Consider the following 21,672-nt stretch of genomic DNA (forward strand, 5'->3'; position numbering starts at 1 on the left):
TAGCTGGGAATATACATGACCTTCAGCTTGGAACAAATAGGACAAAACAGACCAAAGTACAGAGAGAGCTACAGTAGCAGAATCTGCACTTGTCAGTTACAATGGTTATTGCAGAATTACTTACATAGCTGGGTTTGACGTTTTTCCTCTTGATAGCTGTTTGAACTGGAAACAGAAGTCTTGTTTGCTTTAATCTGAAGTAATGTGACAGATAAATCAGTGTGGGAGGGGTTAGCCTTACTCCCCTCAGGCAAGTGAGAAACCTGTTAGAATCTAGTTTCCATAAATAGGAACTAAACTATAAACAATCAAAGAAGGCTAATTTTAAACGGGGGTGTGTGTGTTACCCATGCAGTCTAGGGCACTCACCTTTACCTAGTTCCTAGGGCTCAAGGCGTAACCTGGTTGATTGAGGCATCCCCACCCTTTTCCAGTTCCTAGGGCTCTGGGGGAAGGCACCTACCCGTACCCAGTTCCTAGGGCTCAGGGCCTAATCTTCTGCAGGTTTGCTGGGTCTTTTATTAGTGAAAGAGCCTGACGCGGTAATATCCTTAACCTCTATTTATTAACAGTCACCAAAACAGAATGCACACGCTAAGCATATAATGCTCACAACTCTTAATAAGGCAGATGAACTTTTCCTGATGGCCAGTCAGGATCAGGTCATCTGGGGACTCCAGCTTCTGCATGGTGTGATTGGCAGGGTGTTGAGGTCTGGCAGCTCTGATCTTGGGGCTGTGTCCTGGAGTTGGTTCCAAGTAACTTCCTTTTGGCTCCCAGTTTATATACTGAAACTTGAGTCCTGCTTAGCTTACTAAACGATTTTCTAATATATTGTAAAAACAATTCTTTACCCAAACATACCCCACCACCCTGGTTGATTTAAATCTTACAAAATTAGTTATGCAACAGACAGAAACAATCAAAGAACCAGACAGAGACCATTCAGATAAACAACAGAGAGGTAGGGACCATAAAGGCAAAACAATAAAGAAGCAGAGATTTCACACCCTAACTGTTGATCAGTTGCCAGACAGCATGCCATCAAACAAAGTTTTCTTTAACCATTTTAAGAGATTCCCAGCTTATTTTGTGATGGTGGATACTATTAGGAGGCACCCCTTCATAACAGCCCAATATTACATTGTTTTGATGTAATTTAGATGGAATATGAGGATGTGACTTTCTGCTTCTTGGCTAATGGCTGCTGCTCTCCTAATATAGCTGCAGAAAAAAGGCCTCAGACCTCAGGGGTTGAGCTGGACTGTAATTAAAAAGAACATTTTGTTGGAATAATGACAGCTGTTCAGACTTTCAAATGCGGGTGCCTAAATATAGGGTTAAACAAAAGAGGACTGATTTTCAAAGGTTCTGAGAATCCAAGACTTCAGTGGAATCTGTGGGTGCTCAGCACTTCTGGAAATCAGGCCACTTATATCTAGGTGCCTATGTAGATGCTTAGGAATCTAACTTTAGGTATTCATTTAAAAATCTTAGCCAATATAGTTTTTGGGTGGGAAGGGCTGAGGGTTAATTTTCACTTTTGATCATATACTATGTGATGTGATGTAACTGGTTTCCAAGTAGTATGTCAGATACATGTCCTGAATTGTGTGATTGGGGTGGGTTTTTTTGTTTTGTTTTTTTGGCCCACACTTGATAAAACCCAAGCACAACTTCAACACTGTGCAGTAGTAGGTAGAGTAAGCCTTTTGCCTGTAGAACTGCACTGGGTACATGTATTGGGAGAACTGTGACTTTATTAAATGTAGATCTGACCTAGTGGAATCACCACAAGAGGGTGCCATTTACCTGAATTTAATGCTGGCATGAACCAGACTCTAGGTCTCAACAATACCTGAATATGTGTTGGGAATGTTGCATTTGGCCATTTCAATGTGATGCACTGAACCATAATCTTATAATTGGGGCCCACTTCTAATTTGTTTCTCTTATAACAAACAAGAAGGATGTGCAAAAAGTAATCTGAAATGAATTGGCTATTAGTCCAGGACTCTTTCACACTGAAGCAAACAGTTTGAATACAGATGTTGGATTAAATAGGTTTAAGGGCATTTTATACAAGACAGTAGTACAGAAAGAAATGGATCAGTCTGTTGCAGTCTGATTTTTGGCTGTGTCACTTATAGGGAAAATACCCACCAGATAGTTATCAGTTTTTGATTTGTCTGGTAAAGAGGAGTTCTCTCTCACTGCTGTCCCCAAAGCTCATTCATAGCATTGTTCCAAGGAGGCAATGTTGGTATTTCTTTGGTGTACCACAAGAGCAAATCTAACTTCTATTAGAAAAAGCTATAAACACATTTTTAACTGGTAACCCAGCTAATGATTGGATTAATTTCCCCAAAGATGTCTTTGAACACCACCATCCTTGCCTGAAAAGGAGTGAGCTAGTCGCGTTAATCAAGGTCCTAAGTTGGGATGAGAGTACTAATGGGGGTAATATATACACAGCAATATATCAGAAAGGTTCTTCACAATATTACTTCTCTTGAAGAGCATCTCTCATAGAAAATGTATCCTGTGATGACTTACAAGGTTAAAACAAAGAGGTAGATACCAACGTGGAGGGCTGGTTTCAGGTAGTATGGGAAGTCCAGACCAGTATTCACTGAGCTATGGTTAAAGGGTATTTTAAACATATATATAAATTAAACACACTTGCATATTCTTTAAATTCTGTGCATTATGTAAGTGACTTCTTATGCAAAACTTTCCAAGTATATTTAAATTTTTTTATCTTATTGTTCTAATGAGGGTTTTTGTTGTCATTTAATAGTTTTGTTTAATAGACTGGCCATGAATATACTGGATTGAGAGTAATGATTGTATGTTGCTGTCCTAGGCCCTTATCCTGCAGACACGTATGTATGAGTATATCTTTACACAGGAGGAGTCCATTGTCTCCACTAAGACTACTCAAGGCCGTAGTTGTATAGTCTTAACTTTAATAAGGACTTTAATACCTACAAAGCATTACAAATTGAAGAGAAAGTAAACAAGTTTTTAAGAACAGTTACATCTGAATCTAAGTACTCTAATAGGGAGCGCGGCCTCTGGTGTGTACGTTTTTAAATGACTAACAAAGAACCTTAATTCACTGGCTCAGTTGCAGAGGGACACTGAAAATAATATGATTAATTGCTTGTGTGTATCTATGAAATCCAAAGACTGTCTGTGGGGAGCAATGTGCAAGCCACCTACTTGAAGTGGGATTCTCCCTTATTAGGGGAGTTTCGCCATGGCTCTTCCTCACACCAGCTCTGAATTTTTATTACAGCGAAAGTCAGGCTTTGTGATACAGCTTGAGCATTAGAGGCTAGAGTGAGGCTATTACGGTAGCAGGTGGAGGGTGCCAGAAAAAGTCATGTTGAACAGCTGCCTGCCAGTCAAGCTGAAGGGAGGGAACATCCATCAGTTCTGAACTGATGAACCCAGTGGTATATAAATCTTACCTCACTGGCTGAGTCATTCTCTTTCCTGTTTCATTGTGTGTATATTTGGCATATGAAAGACTAAATCACAGTCAGTACAGTGCTACTTAGTTTATTGTTAAAGATTTAGGTAGAATAATACTTTGCAGTTACATAGCCCTCTCTTTCCCACAGTAGTTCATGGTGTTTAAGTCAGAATCAATGAAGTCGCACAATACCCCTGTGAGGTCGGCAATTATTTTCACAGATGAGGACACAGACAGAGAGGTTGTGACTTGTTCCAGATCAGGCATGGAGCTAATGGTGGAGTCAGGACCTGAACTGTGCTGTCCCAGCTCCTGCCCGTCTGCACTATTAGAGAACTCTGCCTCCTCTTAAAAGGATGTTCACCTTTCAAGTGTCTATTCAACACTTAAATATCAGTGGTGATGACTGTGGCCAATTTCTGTGTTTTGGCAGGAAAAAAGTGAAAGCTAAATTTGTTGAGATTTTCATGTTCTGTCTAAATCCCTAGGGTGGGTTTGTCAGAAGCACTCGGTGTTGAGCTGCTCCTGTTTCTATCAAAGCCAATGGGAGTTTCGCCTGTGATTTAAATGAACAAAGAGTTAGGCAAAGACCAGTCACTTCTGAAAACTGTATCTCCAGATTTGAACAGGTCTTAATGAAAACATCAGTAATAGTAGTGTTCCAGTCCCTTTAAAGTATGTCAAGCCAATGAAGCTAATACTGCAAACCGTGCTGGTTAACTTGAGAAAGCAAGCAAAATGCTGTTCCACAAATATGACATGGTTAAAAGTATTAACGTGCATCTAATTCAGAGACTGCTCTGGAAAAGCATTTCTTTAAGTGAAGAGATTTCTCAATTTCAGACACTATTTCAGAAACAGACTTTTCCAGACTCACAGTGATAAAGTTTTCTGGTGCTGACGGAGGCTCTAGCGTATCAAACTGAGACTGTAGTAGTTCGGGTGCCATAAAGTGTCCTCTCCTCTTCTCCAGGCGTCTGGCGATGAGTTCCATAGATCCATCCAAATGGATAAAAAGGACCTTCCCTGTGGCAGTATCTCCTTGTTCCTCTAGCTGATCACCCTTAGAATACACAACATCCCGTCCACTTACTAATATGTGTCTATACATTTTCTTCAGAGCCGAACAGGCCAGAATCACACTTTGTCCAGCTGACTCTTCTCTATCAAGAGAAGAAAATTTCAATAGCAATAACTTAATAATATCATGCCCATATTTGGTGTATTAAACACTGACTGATTGTTCTCAATAGATGGTAAGGTGGGGAACCAAACACGGCCTCACAAAGAAGAGGTGGTAAGGATTTTGTCCTCATTTTAACAAGACTCTGAAGTCAAATCTCTAACACAGGTAAGGACGCTTGCTTTTTAAAAATGTGATTTCACCCAGTGTCCCTTTAACATTCCATCATCTGGAGCCTTCATAATGGCCACCATCTTCCCAAATGTGGAAGCGTAATTAGATTCCAAAGAGAGAGCCATCAGCCCTGCTCCTTAATTGCTGAGAAGTATGATTGTTGGACAGCATGAGGCACTCTCCTGCCCCACCTACCAGCTGACTATAAGGGTCTGTCTAGAGTACAGTTCTATCCTGAACAATACGTACTTTTCTTAACTAGTTCCATTTTCAGTTTTTGAAGATTTTGAACTAAATTGTTTGGATTAGCCATTCTACTACTGTTAACAATAATGGGAACTCTATATATATCCTGGGTCTTTTAATAGTTACTCTGGAGGGTTGGATTTAGTGAAATTAACATAAATAAACTTGCATAATTCTTTCATTTTACTCTGGCAAGGGTCCTTTAAAGCTTCAGGTAATCAGACAACATTGGCGCTTGTTACACTGGAAATCTCAAATCCTGCCTTCTAGTTAGTTTTGGCATTAGATACCATAAATGAACATACAGGTTTGATGACTGAGATGTGCAAAAGAAAAAAATAAACTCATATTCTGCAGTCAAATTTGTGAACACATTATACGTAGTAGTAAACGAATGTTACTGCCCTCTATTATACACAGGCAATTCTGTGATTTAAATTCCAAAGGCAAAAAGCCAGTTTGGACCCTGTTACTTGCAGGGTGCAGTAAGAGTCATTGACTCTTGGTTAAGGCAGGGCTAGCCCTTTCAAGGTTATCCCATTATTTCTGAATTCCGTGTCTTCCCTGACCCTTCTTAAAAGAAACTATATCCCTCACTTAATCCAGGGAGCTCAGCAGCCTCCTGCCCCCCTGAGAAGCAGCACGTGTGTGGAATGTGAAAGCTCCTTTTTCCTGTCTCTATCTCATCGAGATACTTAAATGAATCATCAGGATGGAGAATATATTGAGTATGCAACTGAGAAGCAGAGAAGGGTAATTGCTGTAAAACCTAAATCCAGATTTTGGTTCAGACCCATCTTTACTGATGAGGATCATCGACTTGTTACTGTAATGTATGTAATTGTCTGTGGGGGAAGAGGAGGGTGATTGCCATTGTGAATAAATGCATGCAAATTTAAAATGTAGAAATTTAAAGTTCCAGATTTGACTCTTCTCTCCCCCAAGCCTCATGAAATCACTTGTGCATTATTTGTCCCATTTTTTTTTAACATCTAAATATTTGAGCTAGGATCACTATTTAGGAAGGGTACATCCTGCAAAGTTCAATGGCAAGTGAGTCATCTGGGGTAAGAGACTAAGGATAAAATTTTCTAAAACACGTAAGTAACTTAGGAGCCTAATCATATGTTCAGAAGTGACTTAGGTACTTAAGAGCCTAAATCTCATTGAAAGTCAATGGAACTTATGCTTCAGTCACTTGGGCAAAATTTCTAAAATGCCTTAAGTTTATACAGTGTGCCCTCTAGAGCCAACTGGTGTCAAACTTATTACGGAACTGGATCCTTGAAATGTAAAAATCTTTGTATAGACAACGAAGAAAGAACTCTCATCCCCAAACAGTTCCATCAAGTAGTAGTATTTAGGTGTTTCCTTACTGTTATTGTAAGTATTAAAGTATTTCAGAGACTAATGAATACAGAATGGTTTTACTGACTGCAGAATATTTTTACAATACTACATACTTATCCCCACTAATGCAACTGAAAAAAACCTCTTGCTTTAGTCTTTAGCCAATAATCATTACAGATGCAATCACTCTGCAAGTCAGAGGTTCTCTTACCTCATTAATATGTCATGTAATTTGCAAAGCCATGGAATCCTGTCCTAGAAACAAAACAAGTTAGCTGAAAGTATGTATTTAAATTGTCTAACATCTACATAGCAAAAAGAAAAGGAGTACTTGTGGCACCTTAGCGACTAACCGATTTATTTGAGCATAAGCTTTCGTGAGCTACAGCTCAAAGTGCGCTGTAGCTCACGAAAGCTTATGCTCAGATAAATCGGTTAGTCTCTAAGGTGCCACAAGTACTCCTTTTCTTTTTGCGAATACAGACTAACACGGCTGTTACTCTGAAATCTACATAGCAGTTAACTTGCAATACAAAACTGGGTGAATCTTTTTCAATCCTTCTTTGGTGTGGGGAGGCAAACAGACCAACGTTTTTTCCCCTGCAGTCACATTAGCAAACTGATCCAGTATCTGTTTCTACATTCAAGGCTAACGTATAAAACTTTTCATTTAAATTTACAAAAACAAAAGCATATCTAAATTGTGTAAACCCATTACTTGCAAAAATAAAGTACTGGAGCAGAACAGAATAAAACACCAACACAGAAAACGAATATGAATTATTAACATTTGTTTCCATTAACTGAAAACTGAATAGATTAAAAAATTCAGTCTATACTATTCTGCTATAGATCCATGATTTTATGCCTGTCAGTATGTATATATACTATATTTTACATATAAACAAAAAACCCTATTTGTTTAGGTTGCAAAGTCCAGCAACTGAAAGTTAAGAAACACCAGATAGGTTGCTTGTGCAATCTTAATTCTTACCCTTGTGTCTATGCATTATGATCCCATCTCTAATGATATGATCACATAAGCTTTCTTCTAGAAGACCCCTATTTCCTTCAGTATGTAGTTTATAAATAATGTAACATTGCACCAAGCAACCAGATTTTCAACTTCTCCCCTTTTATTTTCTAATCCAAAACTGCTACCACTTCATGGAGGATGGAGAGGGGAGATTTTTTATCTACACTGAAAACTTTAAGTGCTTTGAATTTTTATATACAGAATGGAAAAGGAGAATCAATGGAAGTTGTATGTAGTAGTAATGTATGTTTTAGGTTTGATATGGCATATTGTGAACCTTTTGAAGAACCAAATTACCTCTTGTTTTATTTGACAATTTAAACAGCAAATCTATTCTCACATAGCTGTTTTCATTTCTAAAATAGCTGGAACTGTGATCCCCCCCATTTCTCCTAACAGCTTAGTACATGTGTGTAATGCTTTGGATCAGATACATGTACTCATAAGGCTCTCAGGAACTATCCCATAGAGTCAAAAACAGACCTAAATTCAGTTATCACAGATAAGTTAATTACATCATATTTACATCTATGGTAATCACAAACAAACTCACTCATAACCACATTTATGCAACAGCTTTGCTCACTGAAGGAATGTCCTCTGACTACACTTGGCTCAAATGAGCTTGGCAAATATAATAAAAATGACTGATCAGCTTTCTTAATATAATCCAATTTAAACTTTAAGATTCCTGCTGCTTCTACCATAACTGCTCAGTATTAAATGTATGTCCATCCAACTCATGTTGGACAAGTAAGTTTAATAAATGGGAGCATGGGAACAATGAAGGAGCTAGTTCATCCATTGCAAAACACTTTCCTTACTGTGTGCCTTCAAGCAGGCTTCTCTACAATTTCACATCACTGGTATAGTGCAGGAAAGCTACACGCCACCTGAATGGCATTAGATGTCAGTGCAGTATGTTGTAGTTTAATCTGTCTAGTGAATTTATAGGCCCCTGTATAGGCCTTTCATCTGAAAAACTCTAGATACAAACCCCTGTGAATTTTATAGCATTAACTCGAGTTTTTAAAAAAGGGTCTAGAAACATTTTTCAGCCCCCATGCTTCCTTTCAAGAGTATCACAATTCTGCCTTGTGCAAAAATAATCGTAACAATTTCTGGCTGTTCTATGCAAATAAACATGAAGAAGTCTACCTGCAGCAGTGTCAGAAGAGGTTATGAATCTCCTTCTTAAAGAGCTGAGTTGTAATTTCCTAAACTCCCATCTTTTCTGTTTCATAGGCACTAACTATCATACCTAAGGCCCTACCAAATTTGCGGCCATGAAAAACGCATCACGGACTGTGAAATCTGGTCTTTTGTATACTTTTACCCTATACTATACAGATTTAACGTGGGAGACCAGAGTTTCTCAAACTGGGGGTCCCAACCCAAAAAGGGGCTGTAAGGGGGAGACGGGTGTCGGCGGTTTTGCCACCCTTCCTTCTGTACTGCCTTCAGAGCTGGGCAGCTGGAGAGCAGCAGCTGCTGGCCAAGGGCCCAGCTCTGAAGGCAGAAGGAAGGGTGACAATACTGTGACACCACTACAATAATCTTGCAAACCCCCACCACCACCTTTTGAGTCAGGACCCCCACAGTTACACCACCATGAAATTTCAGATTTAAATAGCTGAAATCATGAAATTTACAATTTTTAAAATCCTATGACCATGAAATTGACCAAAATGGTAGGGCCCTAATCATATCAAAGATCTTTTTCTGTTTCAATCTGATTTTTCCTGCAGCTGAAATGTTTTGTGTTTTGGCTTCTCTTTGTTCCACAGTGCAATAAGACACACCAGAACACTGATTAAAAACACCTCTTGTGTGGAGTGAGGTAAAGCCATTATTATAAGAGTATGTGATGTATATAAATGTACATTCCAGAAAGCAGTTCAGTTCACTTGTTCAGGCTGTTTCTCAAAAGGAGAGAGTTTGTAGTGACAATAATGGACTGTTAAGAATTAGTTCAATTGTTCAAGTGTCAAAGTAGCTTATTTCCAAGATTCTATCATCATGAAAAGACTAATATTGTTATCTGCTTATCCCTAGACCCCTAAGTAATACAAAGTAAATTTGAAAAGAAAAACATTCAGATATTGGTACACTTCAAAAATACAAAATGAATTATTATGATGTAATACTTGTGATGAAACTGTTAGCAACTTCATTATATGATCACAGTAATACACTAAGGATTTCTGTGTATTACTGTACTTAGCAGATTTGAGTTTTAAAATATGGTAAGGGATTGGTGTGTTCAAAGTATGGTAAGTATTGGGTGCCAATAGTCTCATATGTTGAAACCTCAGTCAAATTAAGCTAGTTAAGCATTGTTATCAAATTAAGCTTGATGATCTATTTGTGGTGTACAGATAGGTCAGAGCAAGGAACCATAGTTTTAAGGAGGAATGTATAGAACAAGAGTTTATAGAGCAATTGTTTTAGCAGGTGGTGGGTAATGGACTTCCAACTCACAAGAGAGACCATGTGGGTGAAGTAATATTTTTTATTGGACCAACTTCTGTTGTTGAGAGAGACAAGCTTTTAAGCCACATGGAGCTCTTTTTCCCACAGAAGAAGCAGCTTGAAAGCTTGTCTCTCTGTCACCAACGGAAGTCGGTCCAACAATATTGCAATCCACAAAGCCTGAATTAGGCATCTAGACTCCCTATACAATGGAAGGGGAGAGATAAGTGCTTTACAGCGGTGCTTCTCAAACTATCTGATGTGGGCGACTGGCAATTTTTTTTTCCAATGTGTGCGCAGACCGGCAGCCGATGGCTCGGTCCGTGGACCACCACTTTGAGTAGCACTGCTTTACAGCATACTAGGTGAGGAACTACATAAACTAGTCCAGGGGAGATGCCAATCAGAGGGGTTTATGCTAAGCCCTACACCTTCTGAGACTGATGCCTAAGACAAGGCTGCAGGGAGACACTTAGCTCTGCTAAACGATCTGTGAATGGGAACCTGCTGCCTGAAGCAATGTGGCTTAGGCACCTAAGGCATTTTTTGAGGGAATACATTTGGGGCCTGCCTCACTCCACACAAAAAGGGAGACCCCCACAAGCAACTTAGGTGGACAAACAGCTATCTCCCCCAGATCTGTGAATCTTTGGGACTTAGGCAGGAGATAGGTGTCTGGATGCCTAGAGTCAAGCCGAGAGTGCACATGCTCAGAGGCAGAAACTTGGCATTTTTTACCTTAAAAATGTAGGCACCAAGTCAGCTTAGGCACCTGCAAGGTTTGGCAGGAGTTTTGTGGATTGAAGTGGAACCAAAACTGGGACTTAGTCACCTAAATCTGGGGTTTAGGCACCTAACTACTTTTGTGGATCCAGGCCTAAGGCCCTAATCCTACAAGCTGATTCATATGGGCAGACTTCCAATGAACTCTGTAAAGCTCTTCACAGGTGCTGGGGTCCATTCAAGTGGCTCAACTTGCAGAATGGGGCTTAAGAGTCTGTGTATGCTTAGGAGTAGGTAACTAACTGTTTGTATGCGTGTGTAGGCAGGTAGAGTGGATTTCTGCTGATCCTGTTTTTCCCTCAGATGCCTCCCATTTGGGTGTGTGTCTTATTTGTATGGATGAGAGTTTATCTTTCTCTGGGACAAATGTGATAAAATTCCACAGGGGAAAAACCCCCAAAAACCAAATAAATTACCACCAACAAGCTTTTTAAACTGGAGCTAAGGTTGTAAATGTTTATCACGTAGGGCAGAGATGGGGGAAAACATTTAGGAACACTAACTTTCCTAGAAAATACAAATGTCATTACACAGCAAAATCAGCTATGTAATCTTAATTCTGCATTAATCACTGCCAACCTTCCACCTGGTACACCTTACACACCAGGTGCAAAAGATGTGGCTGTGTTGATGGACGCAGCTTTGCTATGGAATCTAAGGAGTTCAACAAACTGTGGCTATATCCATCTTAAATCCCCTTTGAGTAGTTGCCCCTGCGGAGCAACCACCAACCCTTTGCTTTGCTAATGATGAATGATGCCAGCCTTGATAACCTTCTTGTCTCCTCTCACATGTTTCCAGGCCTCCTTTCATGCTGCCTTCCCCCAAATTATTATCCAAGCCATGTCTTCTGCCCCGTTCAAATCCTTCCTGCAAGCTGCTCTTGCCATCTCATCTGAGAGGGGAAAGATAATGTAAGGGTGGGACTGAACTAAATGCCTTGATGGGAGAAAAATTTGGCCAATGCTGAGTCCATTTCATAATCCCATTCTGAACCAGTAACAGACATCAAGGCATTACTTACTGAGTAATTGATCCTATTGTCGCCCTTGTTCTTCCTCTTCCCTTGCTCCTTTTTTTGTCTGTTTAAGACCCTCATTTATCATGTCAAATACCAGTTATGTACACTCTTATGATCACAGAGTGTCTCTGCCATAGGTGTCTGGCCCCTTTAAATGTAGCAGGTCCCAGTGCCAGAACAAGTGCTTCCAGTTTGGCCAGTTAGGAGGGTGGGACAGCATCTGGGACTATAAAGAGTCAGGCTTTCAGTAATGAAAGGGATAAGCAGCAGGAGGAGGGAGGAATTTGTTACCCCACCCCATCTCCAAGGTGAGGCAGTAGAAACTTGTGGGAAGAGGGCCTCCAGGGAGAAAGCCATGGGTGGAGGTGCCCTGCATAAAGGGCAAGAAAGAATTCTGCAGTAGGCCCTGAAGCAGCAGGGACTGACAGACGCAAAGGGGGAAAAACCCCTGGGAGTTATAGCCTAGGAAGGGCTGAAGAACTGTTTTTGTTGTGGTTTTTTTTAACCTATGTTTGGGAAATAAAACTGTGCCTAGAAAGAGAATCTGGCTGTGACAGAGGTCTTTTGGGGACTGGGGACAGACCACCATCTTACAGGTTTCAGAGGGATAGCCATGTTAGTCTGTATCAGCAAAAACAACAAGAAGTCCTTGTGGTACCTTAGAGACTAACAAATTTATTTGGGCATAAGCTTTCGTGGGCTATGACCCACATCATCAGATGCATGAAGTGAAAAGAAGTAGGCAGGTATAAATATACAGCACATGAAAAGATGGGAATTGCCTTACCAAGTGTGTGTGTGCGTGCGGGGGGGTCAGTGCTAATGAGGCCAATTCAATTAGGGTGGATGTGGCCCATTCCCAACAGTTGACAAGAAGGTGAGAGTATCAACAGAGGGAAAATTATAGTGTGTCTTCTGGTTTTGTGAGGCACTAGGAATATTTTGGGGATTCTAAAATAGTTTTATATAACAAATAGTTTTATATAACTAATAGTTTACAAGTAAAAAAATAATTCCCCTACCTTATCACCAGCCCTGCAAACTCAGCCTGGGTTCAGAGTCAAGGGAAGCAGTAATGCTAATCTATATAAAGCATAACTCACTATAAAATGATATGTCAATGGTTAGAAAGGTAAACATACGTTGACTTCTCTGCCTTTAGGATTATATACAGTATAACTACCTGGTCATTTAGTGGTATTCCTTGTGCCATTTTCTTTGTGTTCTCTGTAGGATGATAGTCATCAGCATCATAGAATTTCCATCCCAGCTAAGAAAAAATTATAACTATGTATAATTTAGCATAAACAAACTAGCTCACAGTAACTCACTTGTTTATCAAGAACACTTTGGCAAGTACAGTTGTGGGATACATGTAGGACTCCTGCACCACAATATGAATCTCACCAGCTACATAATGACACTTTCCAGAAATACAAGGTATAATCAAGAGGAAGAAAATAGCAAGTCAATATACCATGTTTGTTTATAAGTTAAATTCACACTGCACTATATAATGATATTTATCCATGCCTGACTCAGTCAGGACAGATTCAACTATTCACAAATTGGTAATATTTACATATAACATAAGATTTATAATTTAACTAACAATGACTTGCTAGAAGTGGAAAAAATCCTATGTAAAATTACAATAAAACCAGTATAGTTAGAAAATACCATACCTTAGCTGCCAGATGTGACCCAACAGTGGATCTGTAAGAGAACACAGGAAGAGCACTATATAAACATTACTTCATAATTTTAACTTCCCCTTAAAATGAAGTGAGGTGTTGTCTTTCCTCCTTGGGATGGAACTGGTCATAGGAATGTAGTAATTGCCATAGTACCTCAAACAAGTCGTCCATCTAGTTCCTCATCCGGTCTCTAGCTTTAGCCAGAATCATATGCTTCAGAGTAAAGTATAAGTCCCCTTCTGCCCCAATAATCCTGATGTTTCCAAATCATAAGTGGTCAGAGATAATAACATCAGCACAGGCTGGATGTTCACAAACACTCAATTACCACATCAACATATAGAAAGAATAAGTATAATCTCCTATGAGGATAAATCCTTAAACATATAAAATCAACCCAGAGATCCTATCAGGACTGTAAATTGAAGAGGCAAAAGCTGCCTACATACTTTTTTCCTCCTCTTCCCCAATATGTATGGTTAGCTGTACCTGTAAAAAAAAAAACCTTTGAACTAAAAAAATCCCAATAAAACTTTGGTCACTGTGTCAGGGAGAGAAAGGAAAGGGGAGGAGAGAGTGGGAATTATTGAACAGTAAGTGAGCAAACCAGAAATTCAGTTAGGATTACTTGATAATGTTCTGTTTCAGAGTAACAGCCGTGTTAGTCTGTATTCGCAAAAAGAAAAGGAGTACTTGTGGCACCTTAGAGACTAACCAATTTATTTGAGCATGAGCTTTCGTGAGCTACAGCTCACTTCATCGGATGCATGCCGTGGAAACTGCAGCAGACTTTATTTATACACAGAGAATATGAAAAAATACCTCCTCCCACCCCACTGTCCTGCTGGTAATAGCTTATCTAAAGTGATCATCAGGTGGGCCATTTCCAGCACAAATCCAGGTTTTCTCACCCTCCACCCCCACAAGATAACCCAGGAACTTATCCTTGCAACAAAGCCCGTTGCCAATTGTGCCCACATATCTATTCAGGGGACACCATCACAGGGCCTAATAACATCAGCCACACTATCAGAGGCTCGTATACCTGCACATCCACCAATGTGATATATGCCATCATGTGCCAGCAATGCCCCTCTGCCATGTACATTGGTCAAACTGGACAGTCTCTACGTAAAAGAATAAATGGACACAAATCAGATGTCAAGAATTATAACATTCATAAACCAGTCGGAGAACACTTCAATCTCTCTGGTCACGCAATCACAGACATGAAGGTCGCTATCTTAAAACAAAAAAACTTCAAATCCAGACTCCAGAGAGAAACTGCTGAATTGGAATTCATTTGCAAATTGGATACTATTAATTTAGGCTTAAATAGAGACTGGGAGTGGCTAAGTCATTATGCAAGTTAGCCTATTTCCTCTTGTTTTTTCCTACCCCCCCCCCCCCAGATGTTCTGGTTTAACTTGGATTTAAACTTGGAGAGTGGTCAGTTTGGATGAGCTATTACCAGCAGGAGAGTGAGTTTGTGTGGGGGGGATGTGAGAAAACCTGGATTTGTGCTGGAAATGGCCCACCTTAATTATGCACATTGTAGGGAGAATGGTCACTTTGGATGAGCTATTACCAGCAGGATAGTGAGTTTGTGTGTGTGGTTTTTGGGAGGGGGGTGAGGGGGTGAGAGAACCTGGATTTGTGCAGGAAATGGCCCAACTTTATTATCATGCACATTGTGTAAAGAGTTGTCACTTTGGATGGGCTATCACCAGCAGGAGAGTGAATTTGTGTGGGGGGGTGGAGGGTGAGAAAACCTGGATTTGTGCTGGAAATGGCCCAGCTGATGATCACTTTAGATAAGCTATTACCAGCAGGACAGTGGGGTGGGAGGAGGTATTTTTTCATATTCTCTGTGTATAAATAAAGTCTGCTGCAGTTTCCACGGCATGCATCCGATGAAGTGAGCTGTAGCTCACGAAAGCGCATGCTCAAATAAATTGGTTAGTCTCTAAGGTGCCACAAGTACTCCTTTTCTTTTTGATAATGTTCTGGTCTGGTAATATTTAAAAGGCTGAGGATATGCAAACATGGCATCTACCAGCAACATCACCTGTAAGTAATCTTTAGTGAATAAATTAGACTGGCCTTAGTTATACCTGAATTTTAGCAAAGCTATAGTACATAATAGCATTCAGTTAAGTATTCTGTGGCATGAGACCAAACTGATGAGTGCTTCACTTTAACACACAAGTACAACTATCACCTCTTAACTCACCCCACACCCAATATTATTAAATGAATTTTTTTTAAAGAATTGTAGGTGGTATGATTATTTTATTTATTACCTGTATTACCGTAGCACGTAGGAGCTCCAGTCATGGACCAGACCCTATTGTGCTAGGTGCTGAACAAACAGAACAAATGACAGATCGTCCAGAAACAAGCAGTATACACTATATCCATTGCTTGATTTCAGTCATCTGCAGTGGATGCACAGGCCTCCCAGTGTCCCATGGGAGCTGAAAAGTGCTATTGAAGGCATCAGTCATGCCCCCTGCCTAGCACATAATAGAACATTTACGTATGTTGTCTGGTACCTAAGTCTTTGTCTTGACTAGGAAAAATAGTCAAATTTAGGTAGGGCTTAGCTAACACATGCTAGCTAGGCCTGATCTAAACTTGACCCTTTTCCTAGAGTAGATCCAAGGTAACATCTTTTAGCTCAATTTTAGCTGGTCATGTGGTAGCCTAGGCTAATAATGAATTTTCTTTATATTCAGAATATAATAACGTGACATACTCTTTAGGGCAGGAGTTTAGCCTTTTTGTTTGCAAACCTAGCACCTAGCACATTTTGGGTACTATTGGAAAGAAGAATAATATCTGACACATTAAGTTTAACACAACACAGCTATTATCATTCAAGTTACTAAAAAGAATTTGACTCACTATTGGAAGTTTTTAAAAGTTATTCTAAATTAAGATTTTAGAAAAAGCAGGGTTCCTGGTAAAACTTTGAAAGTTGCAGCCACGCTTGTTTTATTTGAAAAGCAGCCAGTTGTCGTCTTTGGTTACATCAGCTTGGCAGTGACTTCCAGCAGTGTTTTACCCATCACAAGACGCTTTTAACTTTTAGATCAACAGAAGCTGCAGCATGTAAAGACATGATTATTTTTTGACTGTGGTCATACGCTGACAGCCTCATTCTAAATGATTGGGTGATTGTATCTATGCAGAGTTGGATTATTGATGAATTCAGTGCCAACCATATTGTGAAACATATGCATCCACATTAAATATAAGGGAAATAATTCAAGAGTATATAATTAGGAGTACTAAGATGAAACTGAGCATGAAGAAATTTATCCTGGGAATCGGAAACACTTTCATTCTGGAGGAAGAAATCAGACTATGGAATAACCTCCTAAAGGATGTGGTGGAAACCTCATTGATAACTTTATTTGTGTGGAACTAACTAAACTGGATAAAGCACTAGAGGAAATAATTGTGCACTTCAAAGGAGGGTGGACCAGATAAACTCATTACTTGCCCTTGGCTTGGGAAAGTAATTTTGATGTGTGGATGAAATATTAGTCATTTTCTTACTTCATGGTAAAAGATGGAAGGGTCCCTGGGCTGATAAATTTTCATGATAACTTCCAGAGTGAGACAACCCAATCTCTTTAATCTCTATCTTTTTATAATTCTAAGAGATGTTGGACAGAGGCCTGGGAATACCAGATGGTCTAATCCAGTGGTGGGCAACCCATGGCCCATCAGGGTAGTCCACTGACGGGCTGCGAGACATTGACCGTCCACCGGCACGGCCGCCCGCAGCTCCCAGTGGCTGCGGTTTGCCATTCCCGACAAATGGGAGCTGTGGGAAGCAGTGGTGGGAAGCAGCGGCCAGCACATCCCTGGCCCCAGCCCCAGCTGCCAGTCTGGGACCCCGGCTGCCAGTCCAGGGCCCCAGCTGCTGGCCCCGTGCCCCGGCTGATGGGCCCAGAACCCTGTCCTGAGGCTCCGCTCCCCATGCCCTGGCTGCCACGCCCATCCCCAGCTGTGGCCCCAGCCTCGGCCCCCTTAACCCTGTCTGTGTGCCCCCCACCCCCCGGAGCCACAGCCCTGCTCCCAGCCCCAGCTTGGGCAGGGGTGCAGACAGAGTTAAGGGGGTTTCGAGGTAAAAAGTTTGGAGACCACTAATATAGCACTGATTTTTTTTAAAGTAACTTTTTTTGGGGTGTGTTAATGATAGCTGTTTCCGTTGCTGCCTTTACTAGTCCATTCCAAGCATTAATTATTCTCAGCTAAAAATGTTTTTTCTCCTGTTTCTTACTTGCCCTTTTTCTGCTTTGTTTGATGTTCGTAAATCTGTCATATACTGGTTTGTGATATTCATGTTCTTTGTACCACTTTTAATCATATACCTTAGTTTTCTCCTTTTGATTCCTTTCTGCTCTTTTTAACCTCTACATAGAACTAATGAGAATTTATCATGCAAGTTACACTCTTGTCTCTCTTCCAATTCTTCAGAAGTTCCTAAGATGCTAGCTAAAACAGTGGTTCTCAAACTTTTGTACTGGTGACCCCTTTCACATAGCAAGCCTCTGAATGTGACCCCCCTTGTAAATTAAAAACCCTTTTTTAATAGTTTAACACCATTATCAATGCTGGAGGCAAAGAAGGGTTTGGGGTGGAGGCTGACAGCTCGCGACCCCTGTGTAATAATCTCACGACCCCCTGAGGGGTCCCAACCCATAGTTTGAGAACTCCTGAGCTAACATGTTCTAACACACCTTTTATCCCAGTCAAGACAAATCCTGCTCAGTTCTGAAAGAAGTCTTCTCCAAGCTCTTTTCAAGCTAACAAGGGTCAGAGTAGTGTGAAATCTTGTGTGAGGAAGTCCACCCTTGAAAATTCTTCTCAGGGCCATTTGAAAAAATAAAAGAAGGTGGATGGGAGCAGGCACAGCGGTGAGTTCCACATTATTTGGTCCTTTTTACCTAGTTACAAGTCCAGGGAAAAGCTTCCCAATCACTAAATCAGAAGCTTTGCTGCCAATGCTTCATATCTGTTGTCATCCTCCAAACCCTTTAGTGGGGGAAACCACAGCTACACAGGGGTGTCTCTATGCTTTGAGGTACACTGCATAGGATAATACTAATTCAGCATTAGGATGATACTAATTCAGGAACTCCTGCAGTGAGGACAGTGGTCAGGCAGGCCCTGCTCAACCCTCTAAACCTGATTTCCCCCTTTGCCCCTTGATCTGAGATCCCCTCTACTACAGTTAGGGTGACCAGATGGGAAGGGTGAAAAATCGGGACGGAGTGGGGGGTAATTGGCACCTATATAAGACAAAGCCACAAATATCGGGACTGTCCTTATAAAATTGGGACATCTGGTCACCCTAACCACAGTGTCACTGGTGTCATCTACAAAGCAAAGTAGACACAAGTCGTGTTAAACAGTCAAAGGTCTGTTCTAACCCAACAAGAGCAATTAAATGAAATTGTTAAGGCCGAAGTTATCCCTAATAAGCCCCACAGTGCATAATGGGTAGCTACCAGAACAGTTGCTGATGTGTGCTGAAATATCAGGAAACAAAAGGGAAACTTTTAGCCTTAACTCCTCAATTGTGTCCATTTAGAATTCATTTGAAAATTGTTTATATAGCGATGAAACAGAAGAAACTGAATATTGTTCGAAGTACAGAAATAAAAATAAAGCCATCCTTCCCTCAGCGACAACTCTTTACTAAAGTAAACAAAATCCACTAATGGTGTGTGCAAGGTGTACCACAGCCTAGCACAGGAACAGTGTGAAAATTACACAAAGCTAGTCTGGTTTGTAGGCTCCTTGGGCTCAAGGAAATGTACCTTCTGACTGTAATGAGGTGCCTGACTCACCCTCCATGCTTGTGTGGGTGTAAAACACCAAAGTCTCCTTAGTGCAGGCGTGGTTTTGTGTCCCCCCCCCCCCCCCCGAAGAATGAAAACCCACCAACTACTGAAAAGTGCCCTTGCAGGAGATGGACCACAGCGCAGGCAAGTGCTATGGGCCACAGAGCAGCCTTTGGGTTAAGTCTTCCGTTGTTGTCCCAAAGCCCCTGCGACAGCGCAGGTTTCAGAAGACTTTTCCCCTTTACAGCCAGGAGGAAATCCCCTTCCCCCCTTTAAAAGACGCGGGGTGCTGAGGGGAAAAGGAACCGCTCTCCTGTCCTGGTCACTTCACAGCTAATTTCCTCTCAGCCAGGGCAATGCTGGGAGCCCTGGAGCTGCAGCCTGAAGGCCCAGGGAGGGTGCAGGCTGAGACTCCGCACTGGGGCAGCTGCCGCCACCCGCTTTCCTCAGGACAAGCCGGGTCCGGGGACAGACACGCGGGGGAGCCGAGCCCGCCCACCGCCCGGCCGCAAGGAGAGACCCGGAAGGAGCCGTCCAGGCGAGGAGCTTCCCCCGCGGCGGGTTCCGGTGCCTGGGGCGGTCCGCGCACGTTCCCAGGGAGGGGAAAGCACCTACTTCCCCGAGCCGCTCACTCCCATCACCACCAGCAGCACCATGCCGAGCCCAGCCGCAGCAGCCTCTCGCCCTGCCTGCTCCTTCTCTGTGGCCAGCCCCTGCCGCCTTCCCGCCTCCTCGGTCTCTCTGCTCTGCCCCGCCCCTCCTCCCTGCCGCGCCTCCGGCTCTGCCCCTGGAAAGGCACAGCGGCCTTTCTCTGCCGAGCAGGTTTGTGCGGTGCTGCTCCGTGCGAGCGTGGGGCCAGGCTGGCTTGCAGGGTGCACAGGCTTCCCTTCCCTCCCTTTTCCTGCCCTAAGAACAGCCCTACTGCGTCAGACCAAGGGTCCCTCCAGCTCCAGCTCCTGCCTTGTGACAGTGGCCAGCGCCAGATCGCAGAACAGGTCAACATCAAGAGATCCATCTTCTGTTGACCATTCCCATCTTCTGGCAAACGGAGAATAGGGACATCATCCCTGCCCATCCTGGCTAATAGCCATTGATGGATCTTTCCTCCATGAATTTATCTAGTTCTTTTTTTAACCCTTGTTATGGTCTTGGCCTTCATAAAATCCTCTGGCAAGGAGTTCTACAGGTTGACCGTGCATTGTGTGAAAAATACTTCCCTCTTATCCGGTGGCAGCTTACTTTGTGTAAGAGCCTTTGGTGAGGGAACTTGTCAAAGGCTTTCTGAAAATCTAAGTACACTATATCCACTGGATCCCCCTTGTCCATATGCTTGTTGACCCCCTCAAAGAATTCTAGTAGATTGAGGAGGCATGATTTCCCTTTACTAAAACCATGTTGACTCTTCCTCAACAAATTATGTTTAGCTATATGTCTGACAATATTGTTCTTTATTATAATTTCAACCAGTTTGCCTGATACTGAAGTCAAGTTTACAGGCCTATAATTGCCGGGATCACCTCTGTAGCCCTTTTTAAAAATTGGCGTCACATTAGCTATTCTCCAGTCATCTGGTACAGAAGCTAATTTAAATGATATGTTACAGACTACAGTTAGTAGTTCTGCAATTTCACATTTGAGTTCCTTCAGAACTCTTGGGTGAATACCATCTGATCCTGGTGACTTATTGCTGTTTAATTGATCAGTTTGTTCCAAAACCTCTTCTAATGATACCTCAGTCTGGGACAGTTCCTCAGCTCTGTCACCTAAAAAGAATGGCTTAGGTTTGGAAATCTGCCACATTCTCAGCTGTGAAGACCAATGCAAAGAATTCATTTAGTTTCTCCGCAATGGCCTTCTCATCCTTGAGTGCTCCTTTAGCATCTCAATCGTCCAGTGGCCCCACTGGTTGTTTAGCAGGCTTCCTGTGTCTGATATACTTAAAAAAAAATGTGCTATTACTTTTTTTTTTTCACAGGGGAATTTCTGTTTGGGCTTCTGCCTCCAAGGGTCCTTCAGGCCTGAGTTGTTGCTTGTATTTGATGCTTGTAAATAGGCTTGGCGGAAGTCAATGTTTATTTTATCATTTTGACAGCTAACAGCCGTGTTTATTTTTAAGCATTTTTTCCATTTTAGTCAATTTAAAATTTTACAATAGCAGGAAATTATGGGTGGGGATCAGACAATTATTTAATTACAGTGGTTGTTGAGATTCAATAAGTTAAAGCTTTATAACTGTTAAAACACAAATTGGCAACCTCAGAACAAAATAAATACCCTTACATCAAACTCTAATAAGTTCTCAAGCAACATTTTTCTCACTTTGCTTCACTTTCAGTTTTGATTATCAGTTTGTTGGTCTGGTGAAATT

General features: G+C 41.5%; 1 protein-coding gene across 3 annotated transcripts; it reads right to left on the minus strand.

The window, feature by feature from the left end:
- Positions 1-518: 518 nt before the first annotated feature.
- On the minus strand, positions 519-20,040 carry IDNK (IDNK gluconokinase). 3 transcript variants are annotated; one of them, XM_078852879.1, is made up of 6 exons: positions 19,920-20,040; positions 13,432-13,462; positions 12,930-13,016; positions 6,646-6,689; positions 4,359-4,644; positions 519-4,037 (listed from the first exon to the last, which is right to left on the minus strand). In XM_078852879.1, exons 1-6 carry the CDS (start codon positions 19,958-19,960, stop codon positions 3,966-3,968), a joined length of 561 nt encoding a protein of 186 aa, XP_078709005.1. In that variant the 5' UTR covers positions 19,961-20,040; the 3' UTR covers positions 519-3,965. The 3 variants fall into 3 exon arrangements, with proteins under 3 accessions (XP_078709005.1, XP_073201172.2, XP_073201170.2); XM_073345071.2 differs by having other exon boundaries at positions 519-4,644; XM_073345069.2 differs by lacking the exon at positions 19,920-20,040 and adding an exon at positions 18,198-18,449 and having other exon boundaries at positions 519-4,644.
- Between the last annotated feature and the right edge of the window lie 1,632 nt (positions 20,041-21,672).

This window comes from Lepidochelys kempii, chromosome 5 (genome assembly GCF_965140285.1).
Source record: "Lepidochelys kempii isolate rLepKem1 chromosome 5, rLepKem1.hap1, whole genome shotgun sequence".
Lineage (NCBI taxonomy): Eukaryota > Metazoa > Chordata > Testudines > Cheloniidae > Lepidochelys > Lepidochelys kempii.